The sequence below is a fragment of the Geotrypetes seraphini genome, chromosome 14 (genome assembly GCF_902459505.1).
Source record: "Geotrypetes seraphini chromosome 14, aGeoSer1.1, whole genome shotgun sequence".
NCBI lineage: Eukaryota > Metazoa > Chordata > Amphibia > Gymnophiona > Dermophiidae > Geotrypetes > Geotrypetes seraphini.
In genome coordinates this window covers 33,732,720-33,744,915 of record NC_047097.1, presented here as the reverse complement: position 1 = coordinate 33,744,915, position 12,196 = coordinate 33,732,720, and the positions used below count along the sequence as shown (strand labels likewise).

Sequence of the window (12,196 nt, the reverse complement as noted above, 5' to 3'; positions counted from 1 at the left end):
TCTAATCTCAGAACAGTCTCATACTGCACAAGTACATCTTTTTTCTCCTACTAAACCCCCAGAAGTCACACTTGAAGCATTGTGGGACTTGGTAGTGAATTTAGGAAACTCCTTAAATCCTCAAAATTAAAAATTTGGACAAAGAATTGAAAGAACAGAAAGGAGAAATAAAATTGATAAAACAAGATATATCTCAGTTAAAAATAGAGACACAAAACACAAGTAAAGAGCTAATATCGCTAAAACATAATCAAGATTTGTTGGTTAAAGATAATGTAATTCTTAGGAGGAAATTGGAAGCTCTGGAGAACAATGGTCGAGCTAACAATTTGAGATTTATAAATTTTCCTAAGATCTTATCAACTTCTACTCGAGAAATGGTGAAACGTTACTTTATGGAAATATTGGAAATTCCTGAAAGCTCTTTACCTCCTCTTACAAGAATATATTATCTTCCTGCCAAACCCCAATCCAAAGAAGAAGAAAAAGTTGAGGAATCCTGGGATAGACCATTGGACATTTCCGCAATACTGCAACAATCGGATAGAGAATTGGCTGTTCCAGCCACTCTCTTGCTGTCTGTGGCCTTGGCTCCAGACAAGGATTGGATACTAAAACTTTTCTTTAAAAATAGATCCTAGGACTTCCTGGTACATCATATTCAGATATTTTCTGATGTCTCCAGAGAGACTCAAAAGAGAAGAAGAGAATTCTTAATCCTGAAACCTGGAGTGACTCAAATAGGGGGTATTTTCTTCTTGAGATATCCATGTAAATGGGTGACAGGTCAAAAACGCGCAAGACAATCGCGCGCAGACAATCGCGCGCAGACAAATAAGCGCAAAGACAATTGCGCGCAAGACAATTCAGCGCAGCGACAACTCCGCGCAAGACAATTCAGCGCAGCGACAACTCCACGCAAGACAATTGAGCGCAAGACAACTCAGCGCAAGACAACTCAGCGCAAGACAACTGAGCGCGCCACTAGAGGCCGCTTGACCATCGGAGGACACGCGCACGTACAGCACGTGAACACGTCATCACGTCAACGTTGACTCTTTGCGTTTTCAACATAAATCACGTGAATGCATTTTCGTTACCATGGTTACGTTATCTCATGATATATATTCTCCGAACAGCATTTAAATACAAGTCACGTGAATGCATTTTCGTTACTATGGTTACGTTTCTACATTATATATGTCCTCCTTCCTTTCCCGCCTTCCTTTCGCTGCCTGACCGTGTCCGTTATAGGTAAAGATCTGGTTTTGCTGGTACTTGATCTATAACGAATATTTGTCTTGCGCGGATTTATCTCGCCTCTGGTGAGAGCGAACGTCCACATTTCTTCATTTACAGGTATGTTTATATTTACGCTTCACGCGCAAGAAAAGGGAGGGGGGGTATGGTTCATAGACAATTGCGCGCAAGACAATTGCGCGCAAGACAATCGCGATCATAAAACTCAGCGCAATTGATCCTCAAGTTTATATAGGTATGTTGATATTTACATTTTCAGTTCTTGTATTGCGCGCAATTGTCTATGAACCAGTGATATTTACGCGCAATTGTCTATGAACCGCGATTTGGTCCCGTATTGTCTATGAACCGCGATTTGGTCCCGTATCTAAACGCACAGGTCCTTAAAAATCTTGTCTTGCGCGCAATTGTCTATGAACCAGTTTATATAGGGTATGTTGATATTTACGCGCAATTGTCTATGAACCGCGATTTGGTCCCGTATCTAAACGCACAGGTCCTTAAAAATCCGCGTTCTGCGCCACTTTTCGGGTCCCTGCCACATTTAGTCTCTGGCTCTGACAGAGTTGTATGATAATTTAACTCTGAAGGATCCTAATGCTTTCCCTTCCCCATGCTAGGATCCGTCAGAGTTAAATTCCCATACGGTGCCGGGTCAAAAGCGCGCCGGCGCGCCGGGTCAAAGGCGTGCCCACCCTATTGAGCGCAGCGCGCGACGCCGCGCCTTTCTAAATTACTGTTTTTAGGGCTCCGACGGGTTCATAGACGATTGCGCGCAAGCCGCGCCGCTCTAAATGACCGTTTTTAGGGCTCCGACGGAGGGCGAGGGGGGGAGAACCCCCCACTTTACTATAATGTGGAGGGTTACGACCCCCAAACCCCCGATAACGCCGGCGCGATGTCTATTAAGTAAACAGAAGGGGGTTCCCGAACAAAACCCCCCATCGGAGCCCCTAAAAACTGTAATTTGGTGCGGTGCGGCGGCGCGCCTTGCCTTAAATTGGCTTTCGTCTTTCGCGCCGTTGTCTATGAACCTTCTCATCCAGCCCTGTCAGGGGCAGGGACCTGAAAAGGGGCACGGAACGCGGATTTTTAAGGACACCCCGTCTTGCGCTTAGTTTTCCCGCATGTTAAAAGAGCGAGAAGGTTGAGGTATGGTATTAAGATTATGTATAATGTGATGATGGATATTAATTGGAAGCATAATTGGATGGAGTTATAGATTTTAAAAGTAATAAATATCTAAAAAAACTTGTTGGCATGAGGTAAAAACTCTTATGCCAGCAACACTAGTATCTGAATATGTTTAATTTGAGGATTGTATCATGATGTAATGATGCAATATTATTGGGTAAGTGCATGAGAAAAAAAAAAGGAAAATATCAGCACAGGAGTCACCATTCAACATATAAGTAATAATTTTAAAGTATCTAGTTTTGGGTACAATTCATTATGTCACATTATCAAAATGGAAAGAACAGTAACAATAAAAAAGGGAGACATTAACATCTTACTGTAATGAATATACACTATTTTCTATTTAAAGATACACTGTCTTATTGTTGGGAGGGTGTCTAAATTATACTATTATCATTCATATTGGGAAAAGTAAGAGTGGGGAAGTGGGTTGGGAAGGGAGGTACTTGATTGACATGTGATGTATTTCATTTTAATGTTTTGATTCTTGTACACATGATGTGTCATTTAAAATGAATAAAGATTTTTTAAAAAACCGAGTGTGCTCACGGTTTATAGTTTTATAAAGGCATTGGGTACCATTTTCTTTTGCAGGTATCATACATAAGAGGATATTCACATTTACAGGTCTATGCATAGCTTCATTTTTTGGTTTTGCTAAATTGGAACAATAGGATAGGATAAATAGTCTGATGGTAGGGCTTATTGGGGTACACTTTTAGCCTTGGGTGTGTAGTGAGGGTGATTGTATACAATTGTTGTGGGTCCTTGTTTTGGGCCTCTCTGCCTTCCTTCTGTCTGCGATTAGGTATAATGACGTTCTTAATCCATGATGGTTGGCAAGCCAGATTTTAACTATTACAGGTATGATTGCAAAGGTAAGTACAGACATAGTGGGTGTTGTTTGTTATATCTATGTGCTAACCTTATAAATTTTAGTCTTGCAGTCATGTGCTGAGGGATATGAATTTGCTGAAACCCTAGTGTTGTCTAGAAGTTCAATCTTGGAGGCAACGTAAGTACAGAGGTATAGGGATTTGTATGTCCTATGTATATAATAACCTTATCTAATCTACTACTGAAGGTGACTACAATCAACAGAGGACATTCAAGAGACCACGATCAACAGAGGACACACATCTTCAGTGTTTTGCTGACAGGAATCGCACCCTTGCAGGTATATGGTGTTGTGCCATAGCACTGAACTTTACATATAGGGATTTGTATGTCCTATGTATATAATAACCTTATCTAATCTACTACTGAAGGTGACTACAATCAACAGACTACAATCAAGACACCACAGTCAACAGAGGACAGACATCTTCAGTGTTTTGCTGACAGGAATCGCACCCTTGCAGGTATATGGTGTTGTGCCATAGCACTAAACTCTACATATGTATGGCCTAACCTCACCTATTTGACCTTTGCATGTTTTTTTGTATGCTGGAGATTGGTGGGGGGTGAACATTAAGTTTACATGCATGTTATAATTCTTGCAGGTACTGGTTCAGGGTTGAAGGTCGACTACAGTTCCTGAGGGTTTCATCGATATACTTCCAGTCTTACAGGTATGATGTTCTTTTGAGTAGTGCATTCATGATATAGGCAATTGTATATCAATTGCAAGTCAAAATAGGATAATGTTATTAATTGTATGGTTTCAGGAGTGATTTGACATAGACATGGAAGTAATAACTTCACAGCGTGGGAGAGAGCACTGGGTTAATGAGGGCTATCGATATCGGCGTGACCGAGTGATGGCAGACGGATCCACGTCCTGGAGGTGTGTGCGCCGTGACTGTGTGGGAAGAAGAAAGAGGCTCGTTGATGGATCTTCTGTTGAGATAACGGCGCATGTGCATGCACCCAACAATGCTAGAATTGAAGCTGATCGAATGATGGGAGACATACGTGAAAGAGCTGTGGCTACGGTTGAAAGGCCACGTCAGATCATTCATGGCACAACAGCTGGTACAAGTTTAGAAGCAGCTACATTATTGCCTGCATACACCTCCATGCAGAGAACAGTTAATAGAAAGAGAAATGCAGGCCATCTAGCAATGGGTAATCCCAGGTGCATAAGAGACATACAAATTCCTGAGCCGCTACAAAGAAGCACACGTGGTGAACAATTACTGTTGTGGGATTCAGGTGAAAATGATGAAAGACGCATATTCATTTTCACTACAGAATCTAATCTTGAGGTGTTGGAGCAACATGGACATTGGTTCATGGATGGGACATTCAAAGTTGCCCCCCATTTGTTTGTCCAAGTCTTTACCATCCATGCATTTGTAGACAATCGTGCACTTCCCATGGTCTACGTGTTGTTGAACAGTAAAAGGGAGGAGGACTATGAACGTGTGTTGAGGAAACTGCTGGAAACCAGAAACACGTTGGCACCATTGACAATCTTGATGGACTTTGAGAGAGCAAGTCTGCAAGCTGCCCGCACTGTATTTCCCAATGCTACAGTTTCTGGCTGCCTGTTCCATCTGGGTCAATCATTGTGGCGCAGAATTCAACATGAGGGACTGACCGCCAGCTATAGAGATGAGGAGAGAGTAAGAATGTTCACCAAAATGCTGTTAGCATTAAGTTTTGTTCCTGTGGATGATGTTGCTGAGTGTTTCCAGACCTTGGAGGAGAGTCGACCAGATGAACTGACCCTGGTGTATGACTATTGGGAAGACAATTACATCGGGAGATTGCGGCCAAATGGGAGACGGGTGCCACCTTTTCCTATTCCTCTGTGGAATATGCGCTCCCGTGTGGAAGATGGACTGCCTCGGACCAATAATTCCGTTGAAGGTTGGCACCATGCATTTCAATCCTCTGTTGCATGCCACCATCCAACCATCTTTAAACTCCTTGAACATATACAGCGTGAGCAAGATCACACAGAACAGTTGCTTGCTCGATTCCAGGCTGGTAACCGCGCACCACCCAGCAGTAAGAGCACGTATGTGAGAGTGACGCAAAGACTAACAACGCTGCTGCCAACATATGGACAAACACCTCTCTTTCAATATCTCCGTGGTATAGCACATAATCTGGAACTGTAGAGTTTGATGTTGAAGTTCAGGTTTTCCTGTTGCTATGCTACAATTGTGTGCACTTTGAGATTTGAAATTTGCTTTGACATGTCCATATGGTCTCCCAAGCACATATGCTGCAGGAACAGGAGAGACACTTTGAAATGTCTATGTCCCCCTCTCCTTTTGGTGGCCCGAAAGCTACAGGCCTGCAAACTGTTGTGCTCAGGATCTCTCCCCCAGGAGTTTCTCTGAAGCCCTCCTCTGACCCCTACCTATCCTAGTATCCACTGCTCTGACATGTGCCAAGCGTGAAGGTTTTTTATGCCGAGCAAGGTAACCCACTCAAGCATACTGTACTCGCTTTGACATTTTCAAGGTGTTGTGGGTGGTGTTCAAAGGCTTTTTCCTTCACGTAGGGAAGGTCAGATGGTGTCTTGGATGGAGCGGCTTCAGGGAAAGCGTCTGTGTTAAGGAAAATTTGAAAAACTTGAAATTGTACATTTCCTCCCTTGTTTTTGGTGGCCTAGAAAGTACATAAGCAGAAATGTCAGTCAGGTGCTGTCATGAGATTCAGAAAAAGACGAGGACCCAGAATGGGTTGACAGGGGTGCAAACCTGATGGTGGCAGTCAAGTGTTGGCCTTTGCAGGACCCAGAATGGGTTGACAAGGGTGCAAACGTGATGGTGGCAGTCAGGTGTTGGCCTTTGCAGGACCCAGAAGCAGAGTCCCCCCCCCCAGCAGAATGTCAGTCAGGTGCTGTCTCTGAAGCCATGAGATTCAGAAAAAGATGAGGACCCAGAATGGGTTGACAGGGGTGCAAACCTGATGGTGGCAGTCATGTGTTGGCCTTTGCAGGACCCAGAATGGGTTGACAAGGGTGCAAACGTGATGATGGCAGTCAGGTGTTGGCCTTTGCAGGACCCAGAAGCAGAGTCCCCCCCCCCAGCAGAATGTCAGTCAGGTGCTGTCTCTGAAGCCATGAGATTCAGAAAAAGATGAGGACCCAGAATGGGTTGACAGGGGTGCAAACCTGATGGTGGCAGTCATGTGTTGGCCTTTGCAGGACCCAGAATGGGTTGACAAGGGTGCAAACGTGATGATGGCAGTCAGGTGTTGGCCTTTGCAGGACCCAGAAGCAGAGTCCCCCCCCAGCAAAATGTCAGTCAGGTGCTGTCTCTGAAACCACTGCTCTGCCAATATCTCACTCTCCCACTACTGTTGGTTAACTGCTCTGCCAACTGTTGCTCTCACTCCACAGATGTTGGTTAACTGCTCTGCCAATATCTCTCTCTCCCACTACTGTTGGTTAACTGCTCTGCCAACTGTTGCTCTCACTCCACAGATGTTGGTTAACTGCTCTGCCAATATCTCTCTCTCCCACTACTGTTGGTTAACTGCTCTGCCAACTGTTGCTCTCACTCCACAGATGTTGGTTAACTGCTCTGCCAATATCTCTCTCTCCCACTACTGTTGGTTAACTGCTCTGCCAACTGTTGCTCTCACTCCACAGATGTTGGTTAACTGCTCTGCCAATATCTCTCTCTCCCACTACTGTTGGTTAACTGCTCTGCCAACTGTTGCTCTCACTCCACAGATGTTGGTTAACTGCTCTGCCAATATCTCTCTCTCCCACTACTGTTGGTTAACTGCTCTGCCAACTGTTGCTCTCACTCCACAGATGTTGGTTAACTGCTCTGCCAATATCTCACTCTCCCACTACTGTTGGTTAACTGCTCTGCCAACTGTTGCTCTCACTCCACAGATGTTGGTTAACTGCTCTGCCAATATCTCTCTCTCCCACTACTGTTGGTTAACTGCTCTGCCAACTGTTGCTCTCACTCCACAGATGTTGGTTAACTGCTCTGCCAATATCTCTCTCTCCCACTACTGTTGGTTAACTGCTATGCCAACTGTTGCTCTCACTCCACAGATGTTGGTTAACTGCTCTGCCAATATCTCTCTCTCCCACTACTGTTGGTTAACTGCTCTGCCAACTGTTGCTCTCACTCCACAGATGTTGGTTAACTGCTCTGCCAATATCTCTCTCTCCCACTACTGTTGGTTAACTGCTCTGCCAACTGTTGCTCTCACTCCACAGATGTTGGTTAACTGCTCTGCCAATATCTCACTCTCCCACTACTGTTGGTTAACTGCTCTGCCAACTGTTGCTCTCACTCCACAGATGTTGGTTAACTGCTCTGCCAATATCTCTCTCTCCCACTACTGTTGGTTAACTGCTCTGCCAACTGTTGCTCTCACTCCACAGATGTTGGTTAACTGCTCTGCCAATATCTCTCTCTCCCACTACTGTTGGTTAACTGCTCTGCCAACTGTTGCTCTCACTCCACAGATGTTGGTTAACTGCTCTGCCAATATCTCACTCTCCCACTACTGTTGGTTAACTGCTCTGCCAACTGTTGCTCTCACTCCACAGATGTTGGTTAACTGCTCTGCCAATATCTCTCTCTCCCACTGTTGCTCATTTAATTTGAAGGGTGTGTATGGTCTTTCTTTTTCAAAGGTCGTATAGCAAAATGTGTGATTTCCACACATGGTGCATGAACAGATGATACACTTTAAATTGTCTATGTCCCCCACTCCTTTTGGTGGTCCAGACTGTTGTTTCTACTGTTTCACTTAAACTGTCTGTTAATTTGCTCCTGATGTTTTTTCACTGCTATAACCACATCCTTACTCACTGTCACTGATGTTTAACTGCTGTGCCACCTTTAATGGATATATTATTGCACACTTGTTTATGATTTAAAACGAATAAAGATATAATTCAGTATGTTGTACATAAAAGATCATGAATGGTGAACTGAAAGATTTTGTGTTGTTGACACTGCATTTGAACATATGTGTATTACATGTTTATCACATATGCAATATTTTAATAAACATTTACCAATGTTTAAAACATTTTGTTGTTTCTTTATGTTAGTATGACATTAATAACTATGCCATTAAATGTAAATTTGTATTGTACTATCCAACTAAGTAACACGTAAGGACACAATGGAAACAATTAAGTGTTAGAAAGAATTGCAAGTGCTGCATTTAAATTAAAATTTGTTTTTTTTTTTAACACTTGATGTAAGATTAAAACATGAATAACATTTCCTGAAATCATATTTATTCCGACATAATTAAATACATAATTTGCCATAATACAATAATAAGTCAAGGCTACTGGATTGTCCTTCATCCTATTTATTTGAGGCAACATTGATTTCTAAACTAATAATATATATGGACAATACAATAAAAGATGATCTAATGTCCCAGCCTCAAGATGATAGTGGCAATATTTTTTTAGGCCAAAGTTGTGGCCATTGAGATGCATCAATTGAATGCTTAATCTCAATGCTCCAAATGTCTCTTAGACCATGTTTTGTTGTTTTATTTACAAGTCCAGCTATTAAGTTATACCACCTGAAAGCATAAAATATTGTGATTTATTTAGACCAAATATATGTTGCAATTGTGAAAGGTCAAGCAGTTTACTATTAGTTATTACATCCTCTAAAGAACATATCCCTGCCAACATCCAATGCTTCCAAATGAATACATCTGAAGTTCTTCCACTAAATGTACATTTTCTAAAAGGTTTATTTCATCCATTTTCAAGTTCACAATTCCAATAGAAAAATATAATTTTCAATTCCTTCATTTATGTAGGTTAAATCATCTCCTGTACAATTGACCTGGTGGCATATTATCAGTGCAGAGTGACTTAGATTCCATTTTCATGTTAACATTAGGTCACTTAACTTTAGGACAAAGATAAGAATGAACAAACGACCCGATACACACCTTAGGATAATGATACCTACTTTCTGCATTGAGCAGTAAAGCACAGTTACTTACCGTAACAGGTGTTATCCAGGGACAGCAGGCAGATATTCTTAACGCATGGGTGATGTTACACACTACTCACTAGATATTCTTACGTCCCACCCTCCTCCCCGGGTTGGCTTCTTAGCTGGCTTATCCTAACTGGGGACCACGCTCTCCTCCGTCGGGCGTGAAGGCACTCGCGCATGGTGCGGCCAACTAGAACTTTCTAGTTAAAAAGGTCTGTACCGGGGCTCCGTCAGTGACGTCACCCATGCGTTAAGAATATGCCCGACGGAGGAGTGCGTGGTCCCCAGTTTCTTCGTTTCCTCTGATGTTGCGGACCTTGTCCAAACTCCGCAAGGACAACGCCACCATGATTCTTATCGCACCTCGGTGGCCTCGCCAACACTGGTTCTCACTCCTGCTCCAACTCAGCTCCAGGGAACCCATTCTCCTTCCTGTGTTTCCTACTGTACTTACGCAGCAGCATCAGTCTCTACTGCATCCCAATCTGTCTTCGCTCCACCTGACAGCTTGGTTTCTCTCGGGCTGACCTCTCCAGAGAACCTATCTCAGCCGGTCCGCCTCATCTTGGACGCCTCCAGGAAGCCGGCCACCCTCCAATGTTACCATCAGAAATGGACCAGATTCTCCTCGTGGTGTCTCCGGCATCATCAGGAACCCACCTCCTTAGCGGTGGAAACCGTATTGGAATATTTGCTCTCGCTGTCCAATGCTGGCCTCAAAACTACCTCCATCAGAGTCCACCTCAGTGCCATCACTGCGTTTCATGAGCCCATTCTCGGAAAACCCCTCACGGCTCATCCTCTGGTTTCCAGATTTATGCGAGGGCTCTTCAATATCAAACCACCCCTCAAGCCTCCTCCAGTTGTCTGGGACCTGAATGTGGTACTCTCAGCTCTCATGAAACCTCCATTCGAGCCTCTTGCCACAACTTCACTTAGACTCCTTACCTGGAAGGTGCTTTTCCTGATTGCCATCACCTCTGCCAGGAGGGTTAGCGAACTGCATGCACTGGTTGACGACCCACCGTTCACTGTTTTTCACCATGACAAGGTTGTTCTGCGCACCCACCCTAAATTCCTTCCCAAGGTGGTCTCAGCTTTTCACCTCAACCAGTCCATTGTGCTGCCCGTCTTCTTCCCTAAGCCTCACTCGCATCCTGGGGAACAGGCGTTGCACACGCTGGATTGTAAGCGTGCCCTTGCTTACTATCTTGATCGTACCAGAGCTCCAGACGGGATGGACACTTCGGCCAATCTGTGTTACAAAATTTATTTTCCTAATGGCCAACCATCCCACCTCCCTCTTTGTTAGCTTGGAGGTCACCCATGTGTTAAGAATATGCTGCCTGCTTGTCCTGGGATAAAGCACAGTTACTTACCGTAACAGGTGTTATCCAGGGACAGCAGGCAGATATTCTTACGTACCACCCACCTCCCCGGGTTGGCTTCTTAGCTGGCTTATCCTAACTGGGGACCACGCACTCCTCCGTCGGGCGGGAAGGCACTCGCGCACGCGCGGTGCGGCCAACTAGAAACTTCTAGTTAAAAAGGTCCGTACCGAGGGCTCCGTCGGTGACGTCACCCATGTGTTAAGAATATCTGCCTGCTGTCCCTGGATAACACCTGTTACGGTAAGTAACTGTGCTTTCTCTGCATCCCTCTTCACAAACATATGTGATGTATGACTGTATTAATATATTAGGAGTGGAAAATGATGTGTAATAATTACAATAATTTACTCATGACTCCCTGATCTTTTTAAAATTAATAGAATTTTATTGTTCTTATGTGTTTCCCATATTCAAACACTGTAATAGCTTATTTATTTATTTATTTATTCAGATTTCCCATTAACGCTAATTGTGTTTCAATCAATTACTACAAAACTATATACTATAAAATACACACATACTCAATTAATATGTGCATTTCATCACTACAATGTAGTAAAATCTGTTTGACTATTGACCATTTAACACGTGTTTTAGATAACCAATAGCAGCGCTGAAAAGGGGAAATCTCACGATATTCACACAACATCGGTCATGTGACTGGTATTTAAGCTTTGCAATTAGGCCCCCCACCCGCATTTACAAATATCACCATTTATTCAGATTTCCCATTAACTCTGTTCGTCCGCATTTTTAACTTGCGCTCATTATACTAAAACCCGTCAATTGCGCACTGGGAAACTAATCCGTCAATTGCGCGAAAAAGTACTATAACTTTAGTATGATGATATACGTCATCATTATGCACTAATGGAGACAAGCTGATGTCATCACGCGTTTCAACACATATGCGCGCCATGCTAACGCTAATTGTGTTTCAATCAATTACTACAAAACTTTATATTATAAAATACACACATACTCAATTAATATGTGCATTTCATCACTACAATGTAGTAAAATCTGTTTGACTATTGACCATTTAACACGTGTTTTAGATAACCAATAGCAGCGCTGAAAAGGGGAAATCTCACGATATTCACACAACATCGGTCATGTGACTGGTATTTAAGCTTTGCAAAAACGTCATAGATTCACAGAGAAGATGGCATCCTATGTGGGTTTCCGTGGACGTAAGCCCAATTTCTCCGAGCGTGAAGTACTCATATTAACTGAGTACTTCACGCTCAATGCTAAACTGCTTTTCCCCGTTAAGGGGAAAAGACGCAATATAGGTGAAATGGACAGGGCCTGGGGAGAACTTGCGCAGCTGTTCAACGCCCGCGCTATCACACCGCGCTCCGTAAGTATTTATCAAATACATGTTGTTCATAGACAATTGCGCGCTGACAAATTGGCGCGGATAAAGAATTTATTTTT

General features: G+C 43.4%; 2 protein-coding genes across 4 annotated transcripts in view; one reads left to right on the top strand and one right to left on the bottom strand.

The window, feature by feature from the left end:
- The window catches only part of VPS13C (vacuolar protein sorting 13 homolog C), a 442,250-nt gene that overhangs the window by 398,936 nt on the left and 31,118 nt on the right, over positions 1-12,196 (bottom strand). The window lies entirely within an intron of this gene.
- LOC117348258 lies at positions 1,437-6,123 on the top strand. 2 transcript variants are annotated; one of them, XM_033920133.1, is made up of 4 exons: positions 1,437-3,634; positions 3,726-3,818; positions 3,960-4,028; positions 4,125-6,123. In XM_033920133.1, exon 4 carries the CDS (start codon positions 4,143-4,145, stop codon positions 5,523-5,525), a length of 1,383 nt encoding a protein of 460 aa, XP_033776024.1. In that variant the 5' UTR covers positions 1,437-3,634; positions 3,726-3,818; positions 3,960-4,028; positions 4,125-4,142; the 3' UTR covers positions 5,526-6,123. The 2 variants fall into 2 exon arrangements, with proteins under 2 accessions (XP_033776024.1, XP_033776025.1); XM_033920134.1 differs by lacking the exon at positions 3,726-3,818.